Source organism: Pelobates fuscus, chromosome 12 (genome assembly GCF_036172605.1).
Source record: "Pelobates fuscus isolate aPelFus1 chromosome 12, aPelFus1.pri, whole genome shotgun sequence".
Taxonomy (NCBI): Eukaryota; Metazoa; Chordata; class Amphibia; order Anura; family Pelobatidae; genus Pelobates; species Pelobates fuscus.
The window spans coordinates 14070312-14097173 of record NC_086328.1 but is presented as its reverse complement, the minus strand read 5'-3'; the positions used below and the strand labels follow the sequence as shown (position 1 = coordinate 14097173).

General features: G+C 42.5%; 2 protein-coding genes across 2 annotated transcripts in view; one reads left to right on the top strand and one right to left on the bottom strand.

The window, feature by feature from the left end:
• The window catches only part of LOC134578926 (carboxylesterase 5A-like), a 35307-nt gene extending 28704 nt beyond the window's left edge, over positions 1–6603 (top strand). Inside the window, exon 14 of the mRNA XM_063438020.1 lies at positions 6547–6603. The gene's annotated coding sequence lies outside the window, so the exon portion shown is untranslated. The remainder of the gene's footprint in view (positions 1–6546) is intronic.
• On the bottom strand, positions 1505–26198 carry LOC134578923 (fatty acyl-CoA hydrolase precursor, medium chain-like). Its single transcript, XM_063438018.1, has 13 exons — positions 25946–26198; positions 16704–16908; positions 14062–14200; positions 12502–12635; positions 10947–11100; positions 10467–10577; positions 8289–8384; positions 6572–6712; positions 5967–6044; positions 5439–5586; positions 4040–4189; positions 2526–2598; positions 1505–1729 (listed from the first exon to the last, which is right to left on the bottom strand). Exons 1-13 carry the CDS (start codon positions 26004–26006, stop codon positions 1549–1551), a joined length of 1671 nt encoding a protein of 556 aa, XP_063294088.1. The 5' UTR covers positions 26007–26198; the 3' UTR covers positions 1505–1548.
• Positions 26199–26862: the final 664 nt, after the last annotated feature.

Below are 26862 nucleotides of genomic sequence, written 5' to 3'. Positions count from 1 at the left end.
TGTGAGGCACAGGGTCAAAGTTTAGTCAATGATGATGAATAGGGGGCGGATCGAACCACGCATGTGTTCGCCCACCGTGGCGAACGCGAACACGCTATGTTCGCCGGGAACTATTCGCCAGCAAACAGTTCGGTACATCACTACTCCTAAGCTTAGTCCATGCGGCCCCGCGGCCACCGGTCCAACACAGCCCCCCACAGACCAGCCCGGCCGGGCTCGCAGAAACGGGAAGCAACATTCTCCAGGTCTCCGGATCTCCTAGAGATGGAGGTCACTCCTGTCCGACCCGAGACAGTCCGGTAGCCATGATGCTACTGCATGTCGGCAGTCCTCTCGGCGCTCCTGAGTGATTTCTGGGCGGACTCCTGGGTGAGTGTGTTAGGAGTCGTTTAATCAGTTCCGTGACAAGGCAAGTAGGGGGCTCCACAATGTATGTCTTGTCTCCCCTGTAGTGGCTGAGTACATACTGGCAGAGCTGCATCCAATGTCCCGCCGCAATTGCAGGCTGGTAACCGCAAGCCTGTATATGAAAACTTGCATCTTCAAAACAGGAAACAATTTAAACAATTTAACAGATGACCGGGATGACCTCTCTCCGGTCGCCTCTTGCACGTTAGGAGAGACCGGCGCTTTCATATCATGCTCGTTCACTGAGCATGTGCAGAGTGCTTCCAGGCACAGCATTAGGCCTCAGGTTCATGCCATCATGTAGGCCCGAGTTTTCAGCTTCCTCACTTTTGTAAGATTTGCAGCCGCCTGTTGGTCTCTTTGTGATGCTGGCAGGTTACTCTATTCAGATATCTTATTTTGCAGGGTTAATAGTCAGCTTGTGGGCAGAAAATCAGTGTTTATTCAGGCTTAGGACTGGAGCTGCATGAGATGGCTTCCTTTCAGCTCCACAGTCCGGCCCCGCCCCCCTAAACAACTCATTTAGACTACAAATTTGTTCATAAAGTAATAATCATGTTTTAATTTTTTAATTTTACCAATTAGAAGACACCCCATGATGTGGAGGTAGTTTAAAGAATTTGTGGTTCTGTTTTCAGTGGCAGGCCTAACAAGGTCGCAACAGTTGCAAAATTGGCTGGGCCCTGACGTTCTGCCCATCAGGTAGGCCCAAAGAGCATGGGAGGCATGGAACTATGGCCACAACATCCACACATGGGCTGAATTGGACCCCTCAATGGATGTTCTGTGGTTTTTAGTTACACCACTGTTCTGTTCTAAAACCAGCTGGATGTCACCAGAATGTGCCTCTATGCTACCAAATCAAACCGCCTAAAAGTTTTTTAATCTTACATAATATCTCTCATTTGCACCATTATTTAGCAGTATATGTGTAATGCCTAGAGGGCAATTATGCATGGAAGCATCAGATTAGCACAGAAGTATCAATTAGTGTGTCAGTCTGACTCAACTAAGTTATGGGAGTCATATGTAGCCACCTCCAGAGTATGCCTTAAAAACCACGTACTGCGTAACCTGTATTAAAATGTGTATTTTTTATTGAATAGGAAATTGTGTATATGAGACAAAATGTTGAGCAGTTTATAACTCGGTATGATCTCCTGCTGATAACTGTTGGATTTTCTCAGGAAGTGTCTTGGTCCAAAACTCAAATCTTTCATGTTTTAGCTTATTTGATGCTTTTTGTTCAAGGTTAATTTGCAGATAATATTCATCTTCGTCATATTTTGGCCACTTGGCCAGACCTGGTCCATTTGGATCACTGTAGGTATATAAATCAAAGTAAGCAGTGAGCATTAGTTGACAGTGATTACACAACTAATTTTTAGATTTAATAACTAGTCAAAAGAGAAGGCTAGGTTTATCTTTAGTAATATAGGCATTGCATGTGGGGATTTGAGGTATGGAGCATCAGGTAATATTTGCCTTCTGACTTCTGAACCATCACTGATAAATCTGCATTTCGCCTCATCCCATGAATTGGGCTAAGCTACACACAATCAAGAGAGATTGGGCAACACACCCACTACATTAATCACCCCTCACTTGGCTTGGTGACTGACTGAAAGGGGGCTACACTGGGCAAGCTCCTGTAGCCATAAGGTCCTTGTGGTCTCCTATTTTTATTCATACAATCCCACAGCCAATGGATATCACGTGGAGAGCCAAGTACAGTTGTTTGCAAAAAAAAGAAATGCACACAATAAAAAAAGGGGGGAATACTTCCTGATGGGTGCTCCTGAAAGGGAGGGCCAATCCCTGAAGACATCAAATACGGAAAAGAAATATCCAGGCACACTTGAGGTTTCTTCTAAAAGGCAGTCTTTATTTAAAACAAGGAAGTGGAGACAACATTTCGGCTTCTCTAAAAGAGCCTTGATAAAATCTCAGAGGGGAGCCAAAACGTTGTCTCCTTATGAAATCCTGCCTCAGTACCTTGAAATGCCTCAACTGACTTCCTCCAAATTGTCCATTGCACGAATGTGTTATCTCTGTGAGAAGCACAGTGCTTTATAAACATTATATTCTTTAAACCGAGTACTCAACACTGGTCTTACCCATTTCGAGCAAAGTTGGCCCAATATTTCATGACATTTTTACTGAGGGTCTCTTCTTCGTCTGTCATATCACCTTTTGGAAGGAAGCAGATAGACTTACTGTACGTGGACACAATGTTACATAAATATAGAAACTCAAAGATGAATAACTGAAAGAGATGCATTTCAGCAAATGAGGGAAACTTCAGAAATATCGTTATAGGATTTTATATTAAAACACTATACAAGGTTGTTAAAGTTCTATCACTTGTACTTAATAACCGTAATTATTTAGTTGAGACATCGCATGAAGAAAAGAAAAAAAACACACACACAACACAGTTTCACCATATGTTGCCATATACATTATGCCGATTTTTAGTGCTTCACTTTTTTACTTATTTTTTGTATCCTTATATTGTATAGATAAAGCAGCAATACATGTTTCCATATGAAGAGCTTTATATACAATTTTATTTTAATATTTTTTAGTCACATTTTATATATGTCTTCCTTTCCACACAGATATTGACAATAGTAATTCAACCAATTCTGGTGCATAATTACATGATGCTTGGGGTTATTAAATTGGGAGACAAGGTAAGGGGATTATGATGTGAACTTTGCTTAAAGGGACACTGTAGGCACCAAAACAACTTTAGCTTAATGCAGTAGTTTTTGGTGTATAGATCATACCCCTGCAGTCTCACTGATTTAGCTCCTAAATGTCAGAGAATTGAGCATTTTGTTCATACAGTACTAGTCACACCTGCCTGCATGTGACTTACACAGCTTTCCAAACACTTCCTGTAAATAGTCATCTAATGTTTAAACTTCCTTTATTACACATTCTGTTTAATTTAGAATTTCTTATATCCTACTTTGTTAAAGCCTTCTAGATCCTGCATGTGATTAAAGTTTAATTTACAGAGCAGGAGATAAAAACGTTTAAAGCAAGTTAACTTCTGATTAAAAATGAACACTGAATGAATGTCGCTGACTACCCACCGCCTGCTCTCTACAAGAGTCATGGATAACATTAAGATTACACACATAATTTTACCCATACCAACAATGGTTGCTGTGGCAGGTTAAAAGCAGTCAGCTGACACTCTCAGCTCCCAATACAGCTCACGATACTGCGTCCTCACTAGTTTGAGCAGCAGAGAGGTGATGGGTGGCTGAGAACTCTCGTTTAGCATTAGAAATGATTTAATATTGAATGAAAGAACAGCACAGGGGACTCCATACTCTAAAACCATTTCAATGAAATGAAGCAGTTACTGTTACAGAGTGCCTTTAAGTATCCCCATTGCCAAAAATCACTCTCTGCATACAAATAAGTGGTCCCTAGTTTTCTTATGTAGAATTGAAAAATTAAGGTGAATTGGAAAAAGAAAAGGAAAAAAAAAAAACCCCACACAATAAAAAACCCAAGGAGTAATATGGGGACAAAAAATATTAATTTAGAAACAAATCCTGCAAAATGGCAGAGCCTCTATAAATGAAGATGGCCAGTAATATCCAAGACCTACCACTTAATAGTTCCATATCAGACAAGAACGGGCCTCCGAAGGCAAACAGAAGTTCATCTGCATGATCTGCTGTAACAAAATCTGGCTTTGAGTCTTCAAACAATGATGGACGGTGCTTGAATTCGTAGAAAAAGACAGGAAAACCAGAATCTAGCAATAAAACAATACATTAGAAATTATTGTTAGCATCAATGTAGCGTCATTCTCGGCAGCAGCTTGGGGATATTTAACAACAAGCAACTGACAGACACAGTAGGTGAAGAAAGCCCTTTTCAAGTGACTGTACAATCTACTAGGAATGGGTTAAGGAATACAAGAGGCAGAGCGCGGTGTTGTGGGGAAGAGAAGGTGATACCTAGGAGGTTGAAATCTAAAAGTAACAGTTTTACGTGGAAAAACTAGACTTTTGTAGGTATCCACCAAGGTCTAGGGCAGAGCTTTTCCAAACTTACATGTTGGTGACACACTTTTTAGACATGCGTTATTTTGTGACACATCGGCGGTCGAGACGGTATTCTATTTCTCGAACATGTCACTTCAGTTGCGTCACTTCTGGCGATGCAGAATCAGTGGTTTAGACCAGAGTACACATGTGCAGTACATGTATGATCCCTCGACCGTCTCTAACACTCTGGCCCCTATTCACAATATAGTAATATAACATCGCTCTCTAACACCCAGCCCAAGTTGGCTCTTCTCACCTTAATTACTGTTGCTGGCTGGCTGCTGTGGCTGGTTGGCAGTCAGGCAGGCTGCAGCTGGCAGCCCTCTTTCTTCCCCCAGCCAGTTTGTGCCTCTGTTTCTTAACCAAACCCTCTGTGTGTCTCTTTTTCCCCTTCCCCTCTGTATGTCTCTTCCCCCCAGCCCTTCTGTGTGTCTCTTTTCCCCCCCCCCATCCCTCCTTCGTCTTTTTGGCCCCCTCAGCCCCTCTGTGTTTCTTTGTCTCCACCCAGCCACTCTGTGTGTCTCTTTGTTCCCCCTCAGTCCCTCTGTGCCCCCAGCCCCTCTGTGTGTCTTTGTGTGCCCCAGTCCCTCTGTGTGTTTCTTTGTGCCCCCCCAGTCCCTCTGTGTCCTTTGTGCCCTTCTTCTGTTCCCCCCTGCCCTCCTGTGCCCTTCATTTGTCCCCTCTCTCCTGTTTCCTTATTTTGTGCCCCTTCCCTGTGCCTGCTTAGCCTCACCTCCCTCCGTGTAGCATGGCTGAGCGGGCGGTCCGTTAAAGAGCCTTTGTATCCTGTACGCAGTCTGACAGCAGAGGCTCCTCTACCGCGGTCTGCCGCTACATGCAGTGACTGGCAGTAGGGGAGCGCTGTGCAAACTCTTATTTACAGATACCATTGAGTGCTCCTGTAACGCAGAGTAACTGCAGAGCACAATTAATATTAAGGTCCGGATCACATACCTCGGTGATATTTAGCCGTCTTTAGGGCTGGAATGACAAACAAGGCGTCTCCACATAAATCCAGAAATCGGTTGCGGATTTCGGAAAGGTCACTAGTGTCCCCAATGTACTCATCCATCGCCAAAGAAAGTATACCGGGAACGGTATTCTGAATGTTTAATAGGAATGAAATTTAGCGGTGAATCAGCTACAAAATGTAAATATAGGCTGCACACAATATGTTATATTTATTTTAAAGTTGTAATGTTGCCCTTTTCTAGCACAAGTTATAGATTTGTGATTTTAATTAAATTTTTTGTATCCTGTGCTAATTTTCATTCTAACAGACTTGCAAGGGTGGAAATTCATGTCTTTATTCTTTCACATATTTTAAAGCATTACATTTTAAAGTGTTTGTCATCGTAAATTTTCCTTGTGCTAAACTGTATTTTATGTAAAGTTTAACACGCACGCACGCACGCACGCAATGACACATCATGCTTCTCTGTCATATATAATCAGTGTTTAATGTAAAGATAGAATTCTTACCAAAAAAGGAATGACTTGCAGAATCGACTCGACTGTAGTTCTGTCCATACCTTCCCTCAATCCACTAATATTCATAATCTTTTTATGAAAATAGAAACATTTTATTGATCAGAGTGTAGGGGGAAAAAAAGCAAAAACATTCTTAATTTAATTGGGCAGCAGAATTAAATATTTAACCATCTCTTCTAATCATGGCTTTAATGCCAATAAGTAAGGAAAATAATTTTAAGAATTTGGGGGGCGGGTGGAGGATTCAAGCTACATTAGAATTGACTTGTCATCAGTCAATGAAAATAAAAAAAAAAGATAATTCTTACAGCGTCTGTGCTAATATGGTTTGGAATTGGTTAAGCAAAGCAAAATCCTACTACCCTAAAATCTATTAATGGAAAAATGATTTTGGTGTTCAGTTCTGAGTGAGTCTGCTTTGGTGAATCTCAATGGATGTAGCTTCTGTGAGTCTGTGAAAATGTATGTTTTCCGCATCTATATTGAGATTTCCAGATTACACAGTGTTTTTATAAATTAATGCATGCCATACCTAATAAGGTAATCCGTATTTTATTACGGTACTTTAAAGATTTCTGGCTATAACTATTTGTTACCTTTGGAATGATCCAGCCAAACTCCTGCTCAGTGACTCCAATCATTAAGGGAACATCATTACTCTCTTTGTTGGCCAAGATCTCTTCGGCAGGTTTGGGAAGAAACACCCCGTCCACTGCTCCAGGTAAGGCAATTAAATTCTATTGAGACAGAGAATAGAATTTATATTTTTAAAACTACAAAAAATCTCCACATTTCTACTCTGACCACTTGTTCTTTAAATAGCTGTGTGATAACTTCAACTAATTATTGGTTTTAACTTTACGTTCCATTAAAGTATATTATCAGAGTTGGTTCAAAATCCACTGGACTGGAAAATATCTGTAATACGATTTAAAGGAACACTATAGTGTCAGCAATACAAATGTGTATTTCTGACACTATAGTGTAAAAAAAAAAAATGTTTATAGTGTCCCCCACCCCCAAACCTCCCCCTTTTATTTCAACACCACGCAGGTCCACTGTTGCCGGTCCTGGTCCCGCCCCACCCCCTTGGCTGAGATCATCAAAATTGACAATCTCTGCCAATCCAATGCTTTCCCATAGAAAAGCTCACACGCGGTGCACCAATCAGCATCTCCTCATATAGATACACTGAATCAGTGCATTTCTATGAGGAATAATCAGTGCCTCCGTGCAGAGTATAAAGACACAGAAAGTCACTGCTGCACACTTTGCAGCACTGACCCAGGAAGCACCTCTTGTTGCCATGTGAGTGAGTGACTGCCACTAGAGGTGTTACTAGGCAGTAATGTAAACACTGCCTTTTCTATACAAGGGCAGTGTTTACAGTAAAAAAGCCTTTACACACCAGTCACACCAATACTATACTATACACACCAGTAAATATATATATATATATATATATATTGTATTATTTTTGTATGCTTTTTTTTATTATTGTTCAATGTATCTTCTACATAAATCAGTAAATAATGAAGTTCAACTTATCCTTGAGTGTCCCATTAAAGTGTACCTGTCTTGCCAACTAAAAATTAATCTTAAATGATAGAAAATCAAGTTTAATCTATGCATTGTGCTAGCAGAATTGTTAGCAAATGTCTAGATTTCTCTAAAAGCTTCCCCCTTAATATCAGTATGTGCCAAATCTGTACTGTTCGGCATAGAGATAAGAAGGTTTCACTTTGCATATCTGTTATAGGGGAAACTCCTCTGGGCATCTCTCCTGCTTGAATTCAGCCTAAAGAAAAGCAGTGCCCGCAAGGGGAATTTGTGAGGAGGGACATGCTCTGTGTGAGAGCAGCAGCAGCAGCAGCATCACAGAGTGGAGAGAAACAGCCAGAATGATTTATTGCAGCAACTTTGGACACAGTCTGAGAATGCAGTGAGCGAACAGATAAGTTTTATTTACATACCAAAAAGCCAACAAAAATGTGCTGCACTCTTTCAACCTGTAATGGGAAAGAAATATGTGCTCCCCAAACAAGGGTATGCAGGAGATATATGTCTTACAGAAAGTGTAACACCCACGGCAAACAAGATTGATGCTGTAAACATGAGACAGGGGCGATGGAAATAATGTTAAAGCACATATTTTAATTTAAGGGAAGAAACACTAAATTGGATAACATGAGTCAAGCCTGACGTTCAGAAAACTGCAAACCTATATCTGTTATGACAGATTCACTTTAAAAAAGCACATACACCCCTGAAATATTTTATAAGTTATGCAACACTAGACATGTTGTATCCTACCATGGCTACAACGAATTCAAGCAGCTCTTCTTCAGTCTTCCCCTTCAGACATTCCACCACTGCAGTTGGGTCACAGCTAGTTATATTGGTTATTGCCTACAAAGCAGAGGTGTGAATATTAGCCATTTAATAGGATCTTACAAGCAGAGATTATAGGTACTTAAAGTTGAACACAATAATTTATTTCTGGCATTGCACTATTATGAAGTATAAAAAAATCTCCCCATTCAAGTTTTAACCCCTTGCTGTTCGAGTGACCGCTCTTGTATTTCAAACTTTATTCAATATAAATTGTATTTTTTTTCCCATTAAAAATGCTGGTCACTCTTTACACTGATGAGCCATAGAAGCTGTCTCTCGCTAAATAACTTACACTAGACATTGGGCTGCCATGTACATTGCCATTTCTTGAGTCGGGCAGGACTGGGATAACCAATGAACAATATAATCTCCAAATCTGTATTTCAGTTCTAACACCTCTACTTATTTTACATGGCAACACTATGGTGCTCAGGTAGGCATTTGTATTTTTTTTTTTTATAAAAAGGAGCAGTGGTAATAGGTAGGGTGTGCTATGATGCCCAGTTTAATTAAAGCACACCTTTTGCAGGACGACATAATGGGTTAATTGAGTAACAAACAAATTAAACTTGGTCCTTGAGTAGTTAATACACACTGATCAGCCACTACATTAAAACCACTGACAGGTGTAGTGAATAACATTGATTATATTGTTATAATGGCACCTGTCAGGGGGTGGGATATATTAGGCAGCAAGTTGGTTCTTGAATTTCATGTGTTGGAAAAAGGAAAAATGGGCAAGAGGTTACCTTGACAAGGGCCAAATAGTGATGGCTAATTGACTGACTGGGTCAGAGTATCTCCAAAAGGGCAAATGTTGTGTTCCCACTATGTAGTAGTTAGAAACTACCTAAAGGGGTGCAGGGAAGAACACCTGCTGAACCGGCTTCAGGGTCATGGGCGCCCAATGCTCATTGATGCTCATGTGGAGCAAAGGCTAGCCAATCTGGTCTGATCACACAGCAGATCTACAGTAGCTCAAATTGCTGAAAAACTTAATACTGGGTGTCAGAACACACATGTGGGGCTGTATGTGGGGCTTCGCAGAGTGCCCATGATAATTCGTGTCCATGCCGAAAGCACCTTCAATGAGAAAGGGAGCATCAGAACTGGTCCATGGAGCATTGTATGAATGTTGCCTCGTCTGATGAATCACATTTTGTTTTAGATCAGGTGGATGGCAGAGTGCGTGTGCAATGTTTACCTTGGAAAGATATAGCAGCAGGATGCACTATGTGAAGGAGGCAGGCCGGTGGAGGCATTCTTATGTTCTAGACAATGTGTTGCTGAGAAATATTGGGTCCTGGCATCCATGTGGATATTACTTTGACACATAACACCTACCTTGAGATTGTTGCAGATGTTTTTCAGGAATGGTTTGAGGAACATGACAGAGTTCAAGGTGTTGCCTTGACCTCCAAATTCCCCAGACCTCAGTTCAATTGAACATCTGTGGGATGTGCTTGAATAAATCTGATGCATGGAGGCTCCACATCGCAACTTGCAAGACTTAAAAGGAAATGCTGCCCATGTCTTGGTGCCAGATACCACAGGACACATTCAAAAGTCTTGTGGAGTTCATGCCTTGACGCATCTAAGCTGTTTTGGCAGTACACGATATTAGGCAGGTTGTTTTAATGTTGTGGCTGATCAGTGTTTTATACAGCTGATCTGCAAATTCTGACACCAACGTCTTAAAATAAAGCAAAAATATTTTTTGGTTATCTTAAAATATAGCTTTCATTTATCCCATTTAACACAAGATGCCTCCTGGTCCTAGTTCATGCTATCTGCCGCATTGGAATCAAAGCCAGATTGCCCCTGCGCCAATGGCAGGATACAAGCCCAACAACAGCAGTCACAAAATGTACATAGATCATACAAAATATAGTCATATCACCTATCTCCATGTGTGTTTGGAATTATCAAAGCTTAACTCACCAACAGTACTGGATAATTAAATTGACTGTCAGTGCCTCTGTTTCTACTCACTTATCCCCTCCCCACCCACCCCTTCTGCTATGGCACCAAGTATGTCAACCAGACACTTCTGGTACACGGTCCCTTCTCCACGGGAACAGAACATGTAGCACGTACATTTAAAAAAAACTTGATCTCGGATGTGGTAGCCATGAGTGAGGGAAATAGAGCACATCCACTCTCTGCGATGGCTCTGTGGAACAAACCCTTGGATAAGGGAGACAAAACCTGGAAATAGCAAAAAGACAAGAGAGAGAGGAATGGTTACAGAAGAGTTGAAGGATATATATATATGTATATCATGATCATTTTAGAATATAGATATTTTATCAAAGCATTAATGAGTTAGAGAGTTGAAGCTTGAAACATAGGGTGGTAGGACACTATTGCCAGGACAATTTTGGTATTGTTACTTCAGTGGTGGTTGTTCAATACGAGTGTGGTGGGCATGGAGATATTTGGAATGGAAGATTGGAAGCTTTTGAAATAGGACTGTGAAAGAATGTAGTCTCTTATATGAAAAGCCATTATTATTATAGTTTCAGTAGTGCCACGCTAAAGGCTATTCAGGCCGACAAAATACCAAGAGCATCTTACCAGAGCAGCAACACTCACACCTCCTGCGGATTCCCCAAATATGGTGACAGACTTTGGGTCCCCTCCGAAATTCTCAATGTTTTCCTGGACCCACTGAAGAGCTGCAACCTGATCCAAAAACCCATAGTTGCCAGGTGCTTCATCATCACCGGTACTGAGATAGAACAAGGAGGAAGCGAGGTTTACAGATAGAGTATGTCCCGGTGTATTCCAATTAAATCTCTGATCTGCCATGTACATGGCTATTATTTCGAGCCAGTAATATAGAGCAGTATGAACTAGATCATCAATATTAACATATTTATCATTCTCACTTTCTGTGCTGCTCTTCCCCCAATCTCAAGGCTTTATTTCAAATCACAATGTGGGTTAAGTGATCATTTAGTACAGGGCTCAAAAGATCCCAGATGCCAGTTCAAAGTGGCAACGAGGCATTTTGTCCTGGCTCCTGGGTGTTTCTCATCCCGTTCATTAATCTTCCTGCTCTGCTCCCTTGTGGACACTGCAGTGATGCCGAGAGCTGGAATATTATGTCACTTCAGCCTCGGCATCACAAAGCGGCACGTAAGGGAGCAGAGCTAGAAGAGCATGAAGATTTCAGCCCATCTGCACACTGGACCCCAGAGAAAGTGTTTACATTGAAAAGCCTGCAGGGACTGACATTTAGCTGTAGTGGTTCTGATGACTATAGTGTCCCTTTAAGAATTATATGTTTGTCGTTAAAAATAAAGCTTTGTTAGTTTAAAAAAAAAAAAAACTGGCTCCTAACTTTTTTAGCTGGCTCTTAGATTCCAAGCAAATTTGTCAAGCCCCGGTTTAGTTGAATTATGTACAAATATCAAAATAATTGATGCAAAACTGAGCTATATTCAATGATGTGTATGTAATAAAAATAAATTATACAGCTAGTACATGTTCTGTGTTCAAAACACTCAATATGACCAATCTATTCTGAAATGAGTACATTTGCAATCAAAATATATGGCAACAATTTGCAAACTCTGTCAATTATGAAAAATCTGAGAATCAATTTGCATTCAAATTTGACTTATTTTACAGCAGGAATGAATTGCACCAAAGAACAGGAATTGGTTTAATCATCACCAACTAAATTCAGGGGAGGATTTGGTGAGGCCAATTCACTGCCTTTTAAGCAATTTGAAAAGATTTTTTCCTAACTTAACCCCTTAAGGACACTTGACATGTGTGACATGTCATGATTCCCTTTTATTCCGGAAGTTTGGTCCTTAAGGGGTTAAAGGACCACTCCACACTTCCAAACTCCCCAACAACCCCCCCCCCTCCACAGTTTAGTAGATATTCCCCCAATGAATACATACATGTATAGTTTCATGTATGTATTCATTTTGAATATAGTTTAAAATAGCTTACAAAAGCTGTAGTTCTTATGACTGCAGCCTTTGTAAGCCCCTCTCCTTTCCCCCCAGAAGAGACTTTTAGTCTCTTCACAAGGAAATAACCAATCAGAGGCTTCTCATTGAATATCCAGTTCATGAGTATAAGCTGGATATGACAGATGGGTGTAATAAATTACCTGAGGAATCCCAGCAATCCCAGTCTGTACTGGATTGTCACCATAACTACATTCTCGTAGGCAGACAGTGCAGATCCGTCGTATATGGAAACTCCTCCGTTTGTAAGTCCCCCTCCATGAATAAACACCATAACCTGGGCAGGAGATACGTCAAGGAAGAAAATAGTGAATGGTTGTTAATTAAGGATCTGATTAGAGCTTCCTTTGCAACATTATCTATATATTTATTATGCAAGCAATGCACTGAAAAAGAAGAGGGTCAACTATAGCCCTGGAGGTAGTTCTGAGAGATTTTCTTGTAATTTACTTCGGCCTTCCATTGCTTTTATGGAAACGGAACAAATTAATCAAACAGTAAAAATCACCTATAACTTGTGGTAGGTTTTATTTTCTCTTGTGATGCGTTTTTTCTTTAATTTATATTAACGTACAGTAATAATCCCGTTCAATCAAGGCACAACCAAGGCACACACTGCTTTGGATGAGAAGAAACAATGTTTCTATTTCTCCTCCACCACACCCTATGGGGACTGACAGAGCATATAACTGGCAGGGAGTAAAGATGGAGGCGCACAGTTCCAGAACAGATCCTGCTAAGTGGCTGTTCTATTAATTAATTGAAGTTATTCACCAAATTAAAAACTGTGTAGAATTGGTCAGGGAGCTGCAGATCGTAGGATAAAAAAGCTAAAAAGCTAAAAAAATTCATACTGTTATTGGGCAGTAAAATTCCATTTAGTAACATAACAATGATATACCTGCCTGCCTGGCAACCTGCATGTTTAACTCTCACGTCTGTTTTTTCTTCTCCTTTCATATATGCATAATCTGTGATGCCCACAGACTAGTTTAAACACAGTTCTAGCCTAATTAACGTGTAACACTACTCTCACAAACTGAAAGTATAAGCTAACAAAAATATAAAATGTGCCTTGTAATCAAATGTCCCGCATGTTTTGCGAGAAAAAGCTTGAGGACTGCTTTCGGGGCACCTCGTGCCTGCTTGCAACATTTTCTGTGCACTGCAAAAAAAAAAATCCATTTAGTTTTGTCAAATTCTTCTCAATTTCTGGTTTAGTAAATAACCCCAATAGTGGTTTAAAGGGCACCTGTCATGGTACACGTCAGATAAAAAACAAAATACAGTAACCGGGTTCGAGTGGGTTGGAAACCCATGGGAATGCAGTTCCCACACTTCAGACTATGATGGTAGGAGCACTGCTTACAGTACATGAGCATTCATACAGAGCTCTGAGCATTTCACAATTACAGAGAACCAGATTAAATGCTTATTTATTCCTATGTAGTTTTTTTTAATCCAGAGTGTGTAGCATGTCCTATTTCATTAAAACTGCTTTGTACATATCACATTGAGTGCCTGAGATGTTTTCTTATATGTAGATTATATGGGGTATGCTGACCCATGCTCAGTTTGGCACCCTGTGTGTGTTTTTGTGATTGAGTGCAACCCTCTTCTCTATTTTTGATTCAGAATATTCTTTGACTTGACCCGGACATGCTGTTTGTGCTGCTTTGTGGTTTTTATAACTGAATACTCACGGGAAGCCGGGCATCCTGTCCTCGATCAGCTGGTGTGAAAACATTAAGCATTAAACAGTCCTCAGAAATAGGGGGGAAGCGAACAGCGCCTTTCAAATACTCGTTAAGGGATTCCATGGCAGCCGGGTTTTGTAAACACCTGCAGAACAAAACCAAAATCATTCCATTAATTTACAAATAGAGTTTTAGACTCTGTTTGTTGCACAACCAAATAATACGATCAAATCCCATTCCATTCCAGGGCCATTTATTTAACCGGAAACTGTGAAGAATTGATGTGGAAATTGTACATTTATGGACAAAATATGAGTTCAGTTATTTTGGCATAAAATGTAAAATTTTCCGATTTAAAGGATCACTATAACACTATAGCGTTAGGAATACTGCACCCTTCTCCCGGTGATTAAAGGGTTAAAAGCTCTGTCCATATCTGCTCCTCCATCAACATCACGCTGATGGGGGAACCTACAGTGTGTGCATTAGACCTTGCCGATAGAAAGCATTTAATCAATACTTTGATATGGGGATTTTGAAGACGCTGATGACCATGACCACATCGTTTCTCCATGAAAATGCAGGAAGCGCCTTTAATGTCGGTCTGGGGGACAGTCACTATAGGCTGTCTTAACCATGCAATGTAAACATTGCAGTTTTAGAGATGAAGTGCTCTGGGTGCCTATAGGGTCAATTTAATGACTAATACCGACAGGCATGTTAAAGAATTTTACCCGTATCAAACTGTACGATGCAAACATCTCTCCTTTACCAACATTACATAAACAGCACTATTTGATGTATGATGTATCTCATTGATCAGCAAACATTGCATCCAACACCCACTGTCTCTGGGCACTAACACGGTTTCTATAGACGTGTTCTGTGTAAATGTTTTACATTTTACAAGTCTACAGCAATACAATATTTTGTATGAATGTAGCAATAACACTTTTAGACCAGCCCCACCCCCCAAGGTGGCATATCAGCTCAACCTGCAACAGTCTTGGGAGAATGGGAGTCTAGATAGTTATCTGAACCTTTGTGGATGATGGAAATGATTCAAACAGTAACTCTCATTGCACCCAGCCAGACTTTGCTTTTCTTATATTACAGGTGGTTACAGTCTACAACGTGGTCACTGGCACACCTTAACTAATGTGGACAGCCCTTAAATGAACACTCCAAGCACTGTGCTGAGATGGTTTAGCATGGTTTGACAATATACATAAGCGTGCTCACGGGGTGTGCCGGGTGCGCCTGGGCACACCCTAATCCCCGCGGCACACGCTATGTGCCTCCCTCCGTGGGCAGGTGAGGGAGATCACAGGCAAGGAGGGAGGCAGGAGAGGAACTAGGGACCTCTTGCCAGCAGCTCCGCCGGGTTCCTTTCACGAGGTCGGAGCGTTGCTGCAGACCGCTGGACCACCAGGATGGCAGCAGCACGATCCCTCCTCCCTACAAAAGGTAAGAAGGGAGGGGGGTTATTAACTAAACGCCACCCCCACACAATACACACACACACACATACATCACCCTTACACACACAGCACCCTTACACATACACACACACAGCACACACTAACAGCACCCTTACACACACAGCACCCTCACACACACAGCACCCTCACACATATACACACACACTAACAGCACACACACACACACTAACAGCAACCTCACACACACAGCACCCACCACCCTCACAAACACACACAGCAACCTCACACACAGCACCCTTACACATACACACACACCACCCTCACAAACCCTTATACACACACTGCGCCTTCACACACATACAGCGCCTACACACACACGCCTATGACAATATACCTGGCACCTGCTCGATGACTGTGTCAATCCTACCATCCATTTGTTTAACCCCTTAAGGACCAAACTTCTGGAATAAAAGGGAATCATGACGTGTCACACACGTCATGTGTCCTTAAGGGGTTAAAACAGTCATGGTACTTGGAGTGAAGCTTTAAATATCCCTTAATCTTATCAAGGAGATAAAAAAATCAATTAAAAAAAAAATAGCATTGAAAGGGTTACTCCAATCATCTTTTATGATTATGATGCCATGAGTGCACTAGCCCAGTTCCCCAGGGCTACTTACTGCTCTGTTAATTCACCTACAGCTGCTGTGGAGCTGGAAGCCGATCCAGTTGCCATTCAGTGTCAGTTAACCTCTCTCAGTCAATGAATCGCACACTATGTATGAACATTTGCACAGAATTGACATTAGCCAGCCCAGAACTCTAGTTGCCTGTATGATGCTGCCGGAGGTGGAGTTACACCTCAGGCAACAAGGAGGTTAAACATGCATGTGCAGAGTTTCAAAGCCAACTACTGCATATACAGTCTCCAGACACCATGACCACTTCAAGCCACTGAAGTGGTTATGGTGCTTGACGTAACCCTTAAAAAATATCACTGTAATGATGCTGCTCTATTGTGAAAGCAGCACCATGACAGATTGACTCCAGCTACGCTGTGTATTTTTACAGCAACGCCTTTAATGCACCCTCAGCATCCTTTGTACAATGCTTTGAAAATAAGAAACATAAAACAGTAAAAAAAAACTCAAAATACAAAGTCCTACAATAGATAAACGTTACTACAGTGCGCTTCCCATAACCTACATGGGTGGATGATTAGTTGCATCCCTGACAGAGTCCCAAGGTAGAGGTGGCTGTGGGGGAGCAAATCTTAACTCGCCCACTGGAGGCTTCGCAAAGGGGATTCCCAGAAACGCGTGTACGCTCCGATCTGTCCCTTTCACAACATTCATTTTCCCCAGAAGTTTTCCATACTTTGTCTCCAACAATGGCCTTGAATCCTCTTCACCTGAAAATATCAAATATTCATGTTATCCTTAAAATTAAAAGAATACTCTGGTCATCATAAGAACCTTATCTTAATGAAGTTGTTATGGTGCCACAAGGTTCCCGGGTGCTTTTTTACCTGCCATCAGCTTACGAAATTACGTTTCAGGAAGTGCAGAATTAATCAGTGGCGCCCCTGCCCGGTGGCACTCCATGCTGCCTGGGGGAAACTGCAGATCCGGCGCTGGAGGCAGCCTTTGTGGTTACATCATTTGAGAACGGTTTAACCTCTTCAGGTAAGAATATGCCTGTGGGGGTCTCCGGATACCAAAATAACTTAACTTAGATGAAGTTGTTATGGTGACCGGAGGTTTCCTTTAAGTCAAGATTCTTTAGTAAAGAAATATCTTAAAATATTGTATTATTTATTGATGGAAGAGACATGCTGACTACACATGACAGCAGAGGCGCACTGACGTACCATTGCACAGAAAGGGAGACAAAAAAAAAAAACAGGCACTAAAATCGGTCAAACAGCTAAATAAGCAGAATTTAGCATGCAAAAAAAACCAACAAAACAAATGTCATAAGATTTAGCACTTTGCCCCAGAACAGCACTTGATCTGATATGGTAAATCTTCCCCCTTTACCCAGTTTGGAAAGAAAATATAAATGTAACATAAATAAACCATCTCATAATAGTGATCCTCCTCTTTCGCTCTCCCTGCAAGTTGACGTTGCACCCATCAGCCTGTTCCTGCAATAATGCTAAAATAAGTCCCAGAAACCTTTGCAGGACCCAGAAATCTTTGACCCCGAGTTTAGATCAAAAATAGAAATATTACACAGAAGATTTGGATCAAAGCTCTCTGGTATTCATAACTCAGCGTCTTGGTGTTATCTTTGATTCTGGCCGCACCTTTATGCCTCATGTCCAGTCTGTTGCCAAATCCTACTGACTTGACCTTAAAAACATTGCCAGCGTCCACCCCTTTCTTACGCAAGATGCTGCTAAGGAGCTTGTTCACATTCTAGTTATTTCTCTCATCGATTACTGTAATTCTCTCCTAACAGAAACCGTACTGCCTTGCTACAGTCTGTAATAAATGCTGCCGCCAGGCTGATTTTCCTTTCCTGTCGCTCCTCACACCTCGCCCCTCTGTCAATCCTTACATTGGCTTCCTCTACCCTATAGGAGTCAATTCAGAATACTAACCCTTACCTGTTAAGCGCTAAACAACTGTAGCTCCTGTTACATTTCTTTATTAATTCTAAGCTCTGCCCCGTCTCAGTCTCTCCGATTTGCCGCTGACCTTCTCCTGTCCGCTGCTCGTACCCTTACTGTCAACCAACGCTTGTAGGACTTTTCACAGACGGCTCCTTTTCTTTGGAACAGTCTACCTAACCCCCATCAGACTCTGCCCTACTCTTAAATCAATTAAGAAATCCCTCAAAATCAAGCATATGGCTTGCCAGAGTAATTTCTATTTCACAAACCTGTCTCTTGCTCTCTCTAAAAGCACCACACTCCACTCTCACCTCCATTTCTGCTATTTTCCCACCTTGTTGCATCCTCCTTCATATTGTATTTCTATACCAACTCCTTTAGATTGTAAGCTCTTTGGAGCTGGGTCCTCAACCATCTACTGGTTTGTAGCATATTGTAATTGTCTCGTATATTTTACATTTCCCCCTTTGTAGATCATGGGTGTCCAACCTGCGGCCCGGGACTGCTAGCAGTGTGGCCAGGTTGCCGTCCGTGCTGCCGGGCAGAGAGGGGGGCAGGGAGCCCATTCAGTGGCGTAGGGGGCTGCAGGAGGAATTCTGAGGTGCGCAAAAAATGTACTTTCCACATGCTCCGCCCTTACTGTGTTTTGAGTAGAAGCACTCTGACACTCTATGTGGGTGGCGCGCGCGGATCAGCAGGGAGCAGCAAGCAGGCAGAGGAACAGGGTAAGTGCCTGCTAATATTGTTGTGTTTTGGGGTTGTTTTGTGTGTGGATCTGTGATTGTTTGTGTATGTATGTGATTTTGTGTTTGTGTGTATATATGTGATTGTGTATATAGGTATGTGATTTTGTGTGTGTCTGTGATTATGTGTGTGTATGTATGTGATTTTGTGTGTGTCTGTGATTATGTGTTTGTTTGTATGTGATTGTGTGTATAGGTGTGTGATTTTATGTGTGTGGATCTGTGATTGTTTGTCTATGTATGTGATTTTGTGTGGGTATGGGTGTATGTGTTTATAAGTATGTGATTGAGTGTAGGTCTGATTGAGGGTGTATGTATGTATGTATGTATGTGTCAGGGTACCTAAAGTCTCTACCTCGGAGGAGGTTAGACTTCCCGACGGCCCTTCTCTCAGCGGGGCTGATTCTTCCAATCCTCACAGCTCTCTTAGTCATTCCCACGCAGGCCGCGAGAACCCCGCTTCCTTTTATGACACGACGCTCAGGAGCCGACATCATGACGGCAATCACATCCCGACCTGTCAATCTAGTTCGGAACAACCAATCAGGGCTCGGCAAGGGCGGAGTCATCAATTAAAGAACCAGGGTATAAAAGAGGGGTGTGTGTAATGGTTCATTGCCCTGTCGTGGTTCTAGCTTGTCTGGTTCCTCAGTGCTCTTATGTCTATTGTTCTATTTGGTTTTGACTCGGCTTGTACTATCGTTCCTGTTTACCTCTCGTGTCCTTTGACCTCGGCTTGTCTCTCGCTTACCTGTTCTCTCGTTCCCTCGACCTCGGCTTGTCTCTGACCATTCTTTGCTTTCTCCTTACGTTAGTCCGGCCATTCTAAGGTCCGGTATACGTACTCCTCTCCTGTTCGTACTCTGCGTGTTGGATCCCTGTCCCGATCCTGACATTACGACAGGGCCATGGATCCTGCAGGTACAAACGCTCAGCTTGGTCCGCCTGACTCGAGGTTTGAAGCCATGGACCATAGAATGGACCAAATGGCCCTAGCGCTGCAAGCATTACTATCCCATCCGAGTAATCAAGCAGAGGAGATGCGTACTCCATCTATCTCTCTTGCTAACACAGGCCTAGAGGTAGCCACAGTGGGAACTTCTTCCCGTGTTACTTCCCCTTTACGGTATGGCGGTGCTCCGGATACCTGTCGAGGTTTCCTAAACCAGATAGGGATTCATTTTGAATTACAACCCCGCGCCTACCCTACTGACAGGGCGAAGGTTGGATTCATAATCTCGCTACTCATTGACAAAGCTCTTAGATGGGCTAACCCTCTGTGGGAAAATGATAATCCAGTAGTCTATAACTATAATGCGTTTATTACTACCTTTAGGAGGACTTTTGATCCCCCAGGGAGAAAGGCCAGTGCAGCTAGATTACTATTACGTCTTAGACAGCATGGTTTAACCCTTGTAGATTATGCACTAGAGTTCAGATCCTTGGCGGCAGAGGTCAAGTGGAATGAACAAGCCTATATGGACGTATTTCTGAACGGGTTATCAGATGCGATCTTAGACGAGGTTGCCACAAGAGATCTTCCTGAAAATTTAGAGGAATTAATTTCATTTATTTCTCGTATAGATGAACGCATGAGACAGAGGCAGAACACTTGTGATAATGGTTATAGACCTTCCTTAAGACTAACTCCCGCAGTTCAGAATTCTGAATCTACTATACTAGCTCTCCCGGAACCTATGCAAATTGGTAACACTCGCCTTTCAGAGAATGAAAGACAATATAGGAAAAGGGAGTGTCGGTGTATGTATTGTGGAGTAGGCGGTCACTTACGCCTAAATTGCCCTAACCGTCCGGGAAACGCTCGCACCTAAGTTTCTCCAGAGGACAGGCCTTGGGTGTTTCTATTTTGTCCTCTACATATGATTACAGGGATCATAGGTTACTACTACAGGTTTCTTTAACTTGGGAAAAGGGAGTACTTAAAGCTATGGCATTAATAGATTCCGGAGCAGCTGAAAGCTTTATTGATCAAACCTTTGTCAAAAACCACTCTATCCCATCTCAGCTAAAGGAGACTCCATTGGCCGTTGAGGCCATAGATGGTAGACCTTTATCAGATCCTGTGATTTCTCGTGAAACTATACCAGTTAAGTTAACCATTGGTATTTTACACGAGGAGGAGATTTCTCTCATGCTTATCTCATCCCCTTCAGTTCCTATAGTTTTGGGGTATCCCTGGCTTAAAAAGCATAACCCTACTATTGATTGGGAGCAAGGTGAAAAAGTCTCTTGGGGTCAGGGTTGCCAGAAAGGTTGTGTACAGAAAGTCTCACCATTGTGCGTAGTGGACACACCTAGTAACTCTAACAAGCCCACAGATTTACAGATACCTTCCCAGTACCAGGATTTAAAGGCAGTCTTTGATAAGGGGAAGGCTGATACTTTACCCCCACACTGGTCCTTTGATTGTAAGATTAATCTCCTACCTGGTACTATGCCTCCGAGGGGCAATGTATATCCTCTATCCACTAAGGAGAACTTAGTCTTAGAGGAGTACATTCAGGAGAATCTTGACAAAGGATTTATTAGGAGATCCTCTTCTCCAGCCGGAGCCGGTTTCTTTTTTGTAGATAAGAAAGACGGCACACTACGGCCTTGCATTGATTATCGGGGCTTGAATAAGATAACTATCAGAAATGCTTATCCGATTCCCCTAATTACTGAGCTATTTGATCGCCTTAAAGGCTCTAAGATTTTTACCAAGTTAGATCTGAGGGGAGCTTATAACTTGGTGAGAATTCAGCAGGGCGATGAATGGAAAACGGCTTTCAATACCCGGTATGGCCACTATGAGTACACGGTAATGCCCTTCGGGCTTTGCAATGCCCCTGCTGTATTCCAGGACTTGATTAATGAGGTTCTTAGGGAATTTCAACATGAATGTGTTATAGTTTATTTGGATGATATACTAATACACTCTAAAGAGCCTGAGATTCATCACAAACAAGTCAGAAGGGTATTGCACAAACTCCTACAGCATGGGTTGTATTGCAAGTTGGAGAAGTGTAGCTTCGACCAATCTCAGGTAAACTTTCTTGGTTACGTTATTTCTGGTGAGGGGTTTAAGATGGACCCTGTTAAACTCCAATCTATCTTGGACTGGCCATTGCCCAAGGGACTCAAGGCCATTCAGAGGTTTATCGGATTCTCGAATTACTACAGGCGCTTCATTAAGGGGTACTCGTCTATTATTGCTCCTATTACCAACATGACTAAACAGGTGTGCTGATACTAAGACATGGTCCCCGGAGGCGCTTGTTGCTTTCAGTACTCTCAAGGAACAGTTTGCCTCAGCACCGATATTAGTTCATCCAGACACATCTTTGCCTTTCTTACTCGAGGTAGACGCCTCAGAGACATGTGTAGGCGCTATTCTGTCCCAAAGGTTAAGTTTGAATAAACCACTGCATCCTTGTGGGTTTTTTTCCAGGAAATTGTCTGGGCCTGAGAGCAGGTATGATATTGGTGACAGAGAACTGTTAGCGGTAATTTTGGCTTTAAAAGAGTGGAGACATTTGTTGGAAGGGACTTTACACCCGGTTACTATTTTGACGGATCACAAGAATTTGTCATATATAGGGGAAGCCAAGCGATTATCTGCCAGGCAGGCTCGTTGGTCTTTGTTCCTTACTCATTTCAACTATGTTCTCACTTATAGACCTGGTTCTAAGAATTCTAAGGCCGATGCATTGTCCCGCCAACATGAACCTTCTACTATGCCTGATATGGTTTTTTCTTCTATAGTTCCCAAGCTTAATATTATTGCCAGCACTAGCATCAAGATTCACTCTCCGTTGCTGGATGAGATCAAGAAGTTACAACATCTGGCACCCGGACTTATTCCGGGGGACCGTTACTTCGTTCCTCCTAAACTCCAACTGGAACTTATGCAGTGTTTTCATAACAGTAAATTTGCTGGACATCCTGGCATACGCAAGTCATGTTCTCTGATTTCGAAAGATTTCTGGTGGCCTTCATTACGTAAGGATCTTAAGGAATTCGTCGGGGCATGTGATGTCTGTATGAGGACTAAACAACCTCATACGCTTCCATGTGGGCTTTTGCACCCCCTAGAAATTCCTGTGAAACCATGGTCTTGTCTGGCTATGGATTTCATCGTTGATTTACCGGTTTCTAAAAAACATACGGTTATCCTCACAGTAATTGACAGGTTTACCAAAATGGCTCATTTTGTACCTCTGCTCAAATTGCCCTCTTCTCCCGAGTTGGCTGAAATTTTCGCGAGGGAGATTTTTCGTTTACATGGGATTCCTTCTGAAATCGTTTCTGATAGAGGTTCCCAATTTGTTTCCCGGTTTTGGAGATCCTTCTGTTCCCAGCTTGGTATCAAATTAAATTTTTCCTCTGCCTATCATCCCCAGTCCAATGGGGCTGCCGAACGCACCAACCAAAAGGTTGAACAGTTCTTGCGTTGTTTTGTTTCTGAACACCAGGACGATTGGGTCGGTCTGATTCCTTGGGCGGAGTTTGCGCACAACAACAGTGTTTGCGATTCTACTCGTTCTAGCCCCTTTTTCATGAATTATGGCTTTCATCCTTCCGTTCTTCCGTCGGCCTCCCCCTCCCAGGGGATACCGTCGGTTGATATTCATGTTGCCAATCTGAGGAAGTTGTGGGATCAGACTCGACAAATCCTTATTCATAATTCCATGGTGTCCAAATGACACGCTGTCAAACGCAGAAGGGTGGCTCCTGTATTCTCTCCGGGTGATAGGGTATGGTTGAGTACCAGAAACATCCGCTTGAAAGTTCCTTCCATGAAATTTGCTCCTCGTTACATAGGTCCTTACAGGGTTCTGTCTCGGATAAATCCTGTTGCATATCGTCTGGCTCTTCCGCCTGCTTTACGCATCCCGAACTCCTTTCATGTTTCTTTATTGAAGCCTTTGGTATGTAACAGATTTTCCTCCACTGTGCCTTCCCCTCGTTCTGTCCAGGTTGAGGGTCAGGAGGAGTATGAGATCAATTCCATCCTCGATTCTCGGATTTCTCGGGGGAAGGTGCAATATCTTGTTGACTGGAAAGGATATGGTCCTGAGGAGAGGTCTTGGGTGGTCCAGGAGGATGTGCATGCTCCTCGCCTTCTCAGGGCTTTTCATGCTCGCTTTCCGTCTCGCCCCGGTTCCTTCCGCCCGGTGGGCGTTTCTGAGGGGGGGGGTACTGTCAGGGTACCTGAAGTCTCTACCTCGAAGGAGGTTAGACTTCCCGACGGCCCTTCTCTCAGCGGGGCTGATTCTTCCAATCCTCACAGCTCTCTTAGTCATTCCCACGCCGGCCGCGAGAACCCCGCTTCCTTTTATGACACGACGCTCAGGAGCCGACGTCATGACGGCAATCACATCCCGACCTGTCAATCTAGTTCGGAACAACCAATCAGGGCTCGGCAAGGGCGGAGTCATCAATTAAAGAACCAGGGTATAAAAGAGGGGTGTGTGTAATGGTTCATTGCCCTGTCGTGGTTCTAGCTTGTCTGGTTCCTCAGTGCTCTTATGTCTATTGTTCTATTTGGTTTTGACTCGGCTTGTACTATCGTTCCTGTTTACCTCTCGTGTCCTTTGACCTCGGCTTGTCTCTTGCTTACCTGTTCTCTCGTTCCCTCGACCTCGGCTTGTCTCTGACCATTCTTTGCTTTCTCCTTACGTTAGTCCGGCCATTCTAAGGTGCGGTATACGTACTCCTCTCCTGTTCGTACTCTGCGTGTTGGATCCCTGTCCCGATCCTGACAGTATGTGATTGTGTGTATAGGTCTGTGATTATGTGTGGGTATATCTGTGTAAGTGTGTGTGGAGGTCTGTGATTGATTGTTGGTGTATGTATGTGATTTTGTGTGGGGTCTGTGATTGTGTGTGTGTGTACATTTGTGATTGTGCGTATAGGTCTGTGGTTGTATGTGTGTGTCGGAGATTATGTGTATAGACTTTTAAAGTGATTTTAGAAATTGCCCTAAAGAATTCTTGCGCAAAGATTACAGATGTTTCCATGTATGTACATAGAATAAAGTTCAGTTTACATAATGTATTGAACAGTCTGATAACACAGATTAACCATTTTATGACACATTGCTTTTAGTAGGAATTAATCACTGTGCTCATCCCATTAGGTGTTTATTGATCTCTTGGAGCAACACTTTCTAGTCCAAAGAACTTGCACTCTAAAACAAACTGCCAGTCTGCTAATCCTTTTGATTACTACTGTTTTTTTACATGTAGTGAATTAAAAAACTTCAAAGAATGAGGAGACTAACATGCATATCTACCTATCTGTAATATACCTACCGTACTATATAATTCATCTCTGAAATCATAAGTGACAAATCGAATTATTTTCTTTGTAAGTATTAGCTATTAAAGGAACACTATAGTCACCTGAACAACTTTAGCTTAATGAAGCAGTTTTGGTGTATAGAACATGCCCCTGCAGCCTCACTGCTCAATCCTCTGCCATTTAGGAGTTAAATCCCTTTGTTTATGAACCCTAGTCACACCTCCCTGCATGTGACTTGCACAGCCTTCCATAAACACTTCCTGTATAGAGAGCCCTATTTAGGCTTTCTTTATTGCAAGTTCTGTTTAATTAAGATTTTCTTATCCCCTGCTATGTTAATAGCTTGCTAGACCCTGCAAGAGCCTCCTGTATGTGATTAAAGTTCAATTTAGAGATTGAGATACAATTATTTAAGGTAAATTACATCTGTTTGAAAGTGAAACCAGTTTTTTTTTTCATGCAGGCTCTGTCAATCATAGCCAGGGGAGGTGTGGCTAGGGCTGCATAAACAGAAACAAAGTGATTTAACTCCTAAATGACAGTGAATTGAGCAGTGAAATTGCAGGGGAATGATCTATACACTAAAACTGCTTTATTAAGCTAAAGTAATTTAGGTGACTATAGTGTTCCTTTAAGCTTAGAGGACCAGATTGAGAGTCAACCCAATTGCTCGCACATATCTGGCACACAAAGGGTTAAACTCTGATCCATGAGGTTTCTCTGGCACTGAAAGTGTTAACCCTCGGAATGTTGTGTATGTGAGTCGTGTTACAATGTCTCACCTGTTCCCTGGGCTGCCCAGGTCACACAGCACAGCAGGAGGATTCTGACCAGAGATCCCATCTTCAGGAATGGATCACAGACCGAACGCTTTCACTGAATGAGGAAGATAACTGACAGATCACTCTTACAAATCACAGTGAAGCAACAACAAGCCCAGCCTTGTTTATATCTCAGAAAACGATCAGGTGCCAATCCCAAGGCATGGGATTGGATGGTAGGAAGTGCCCTTTTACACAATACAAGTTTCTATGACTATATGTGGGCAGGAACTGTACTACTGACCCAATACAAAGTGCAAACACGGGCACAAGTAAAGAAACAGAACACATACAGCCTCAACAATTACTGCTACGTTATCACAAGTACCTACAACTCCTATCACCCACAGCCCACAGCAATATACAGCTATCACCTACAACTCCTATATCCCACAGCCCACATTGTTATACAGCTATCACTTACAACTCCCATCACTCACAGTTCACATCGATATACAGCTATCACCTACAACTATCACCCACAGCCCACATCATGACAGTTGTAGCCTCGACTACCAGGCTGTGTGTACTATAAATCCAACCACATGGCACAGACATAGATGCTACCAAGGGCCAAAGACATTTTTTTGTATTAAAACAGTCATTGCTGAACTACTGAGTTGAGCGGCAGTGGCGTCGCTAAGGGGGGGGGGGGGGGGGGGCAGAGGGGGCCATGGCCCCCCCTACATCATGCTGTGCCCCCCCAAATGCCAGCAACCTGCTGGCCATGTGTTAAAATGATATTCCCTCGGGCTGTAACAGCCTGTTACAGCCCGAAGGAATGCAGGGCAGAGCAGCTGGAACTGTGCAGGGGGCTGTCTGTGGTCGGAGGGAGCACTGACAGGCTCCCAGGCATAGGCCCCGCCTCCCGCACACAA

Coding starts and splice junctions, on each gene's coding strand:
- LOC134578923 (XM_063438018.1), bottom strand. CDS start 26,006: ATGGGATCTCTGGTCAGAATCCTCCTGCTGTGCTGTGTGACCTGGGCA. Junction 12,636..14,061: donor GACAGGATGCCCGGCTTCCC/GTGAGTATTCAG, acceptor TCTCCTGCCCAG/GTTATGGTGTTTATTCATGG. Junction 1,730..2,525: donor GCCAACTTTGCTCGAAATGG/GTAAGACCAGTG, acceptor ATATACCTACAG/TGATCCAAATGGACCAGGTC.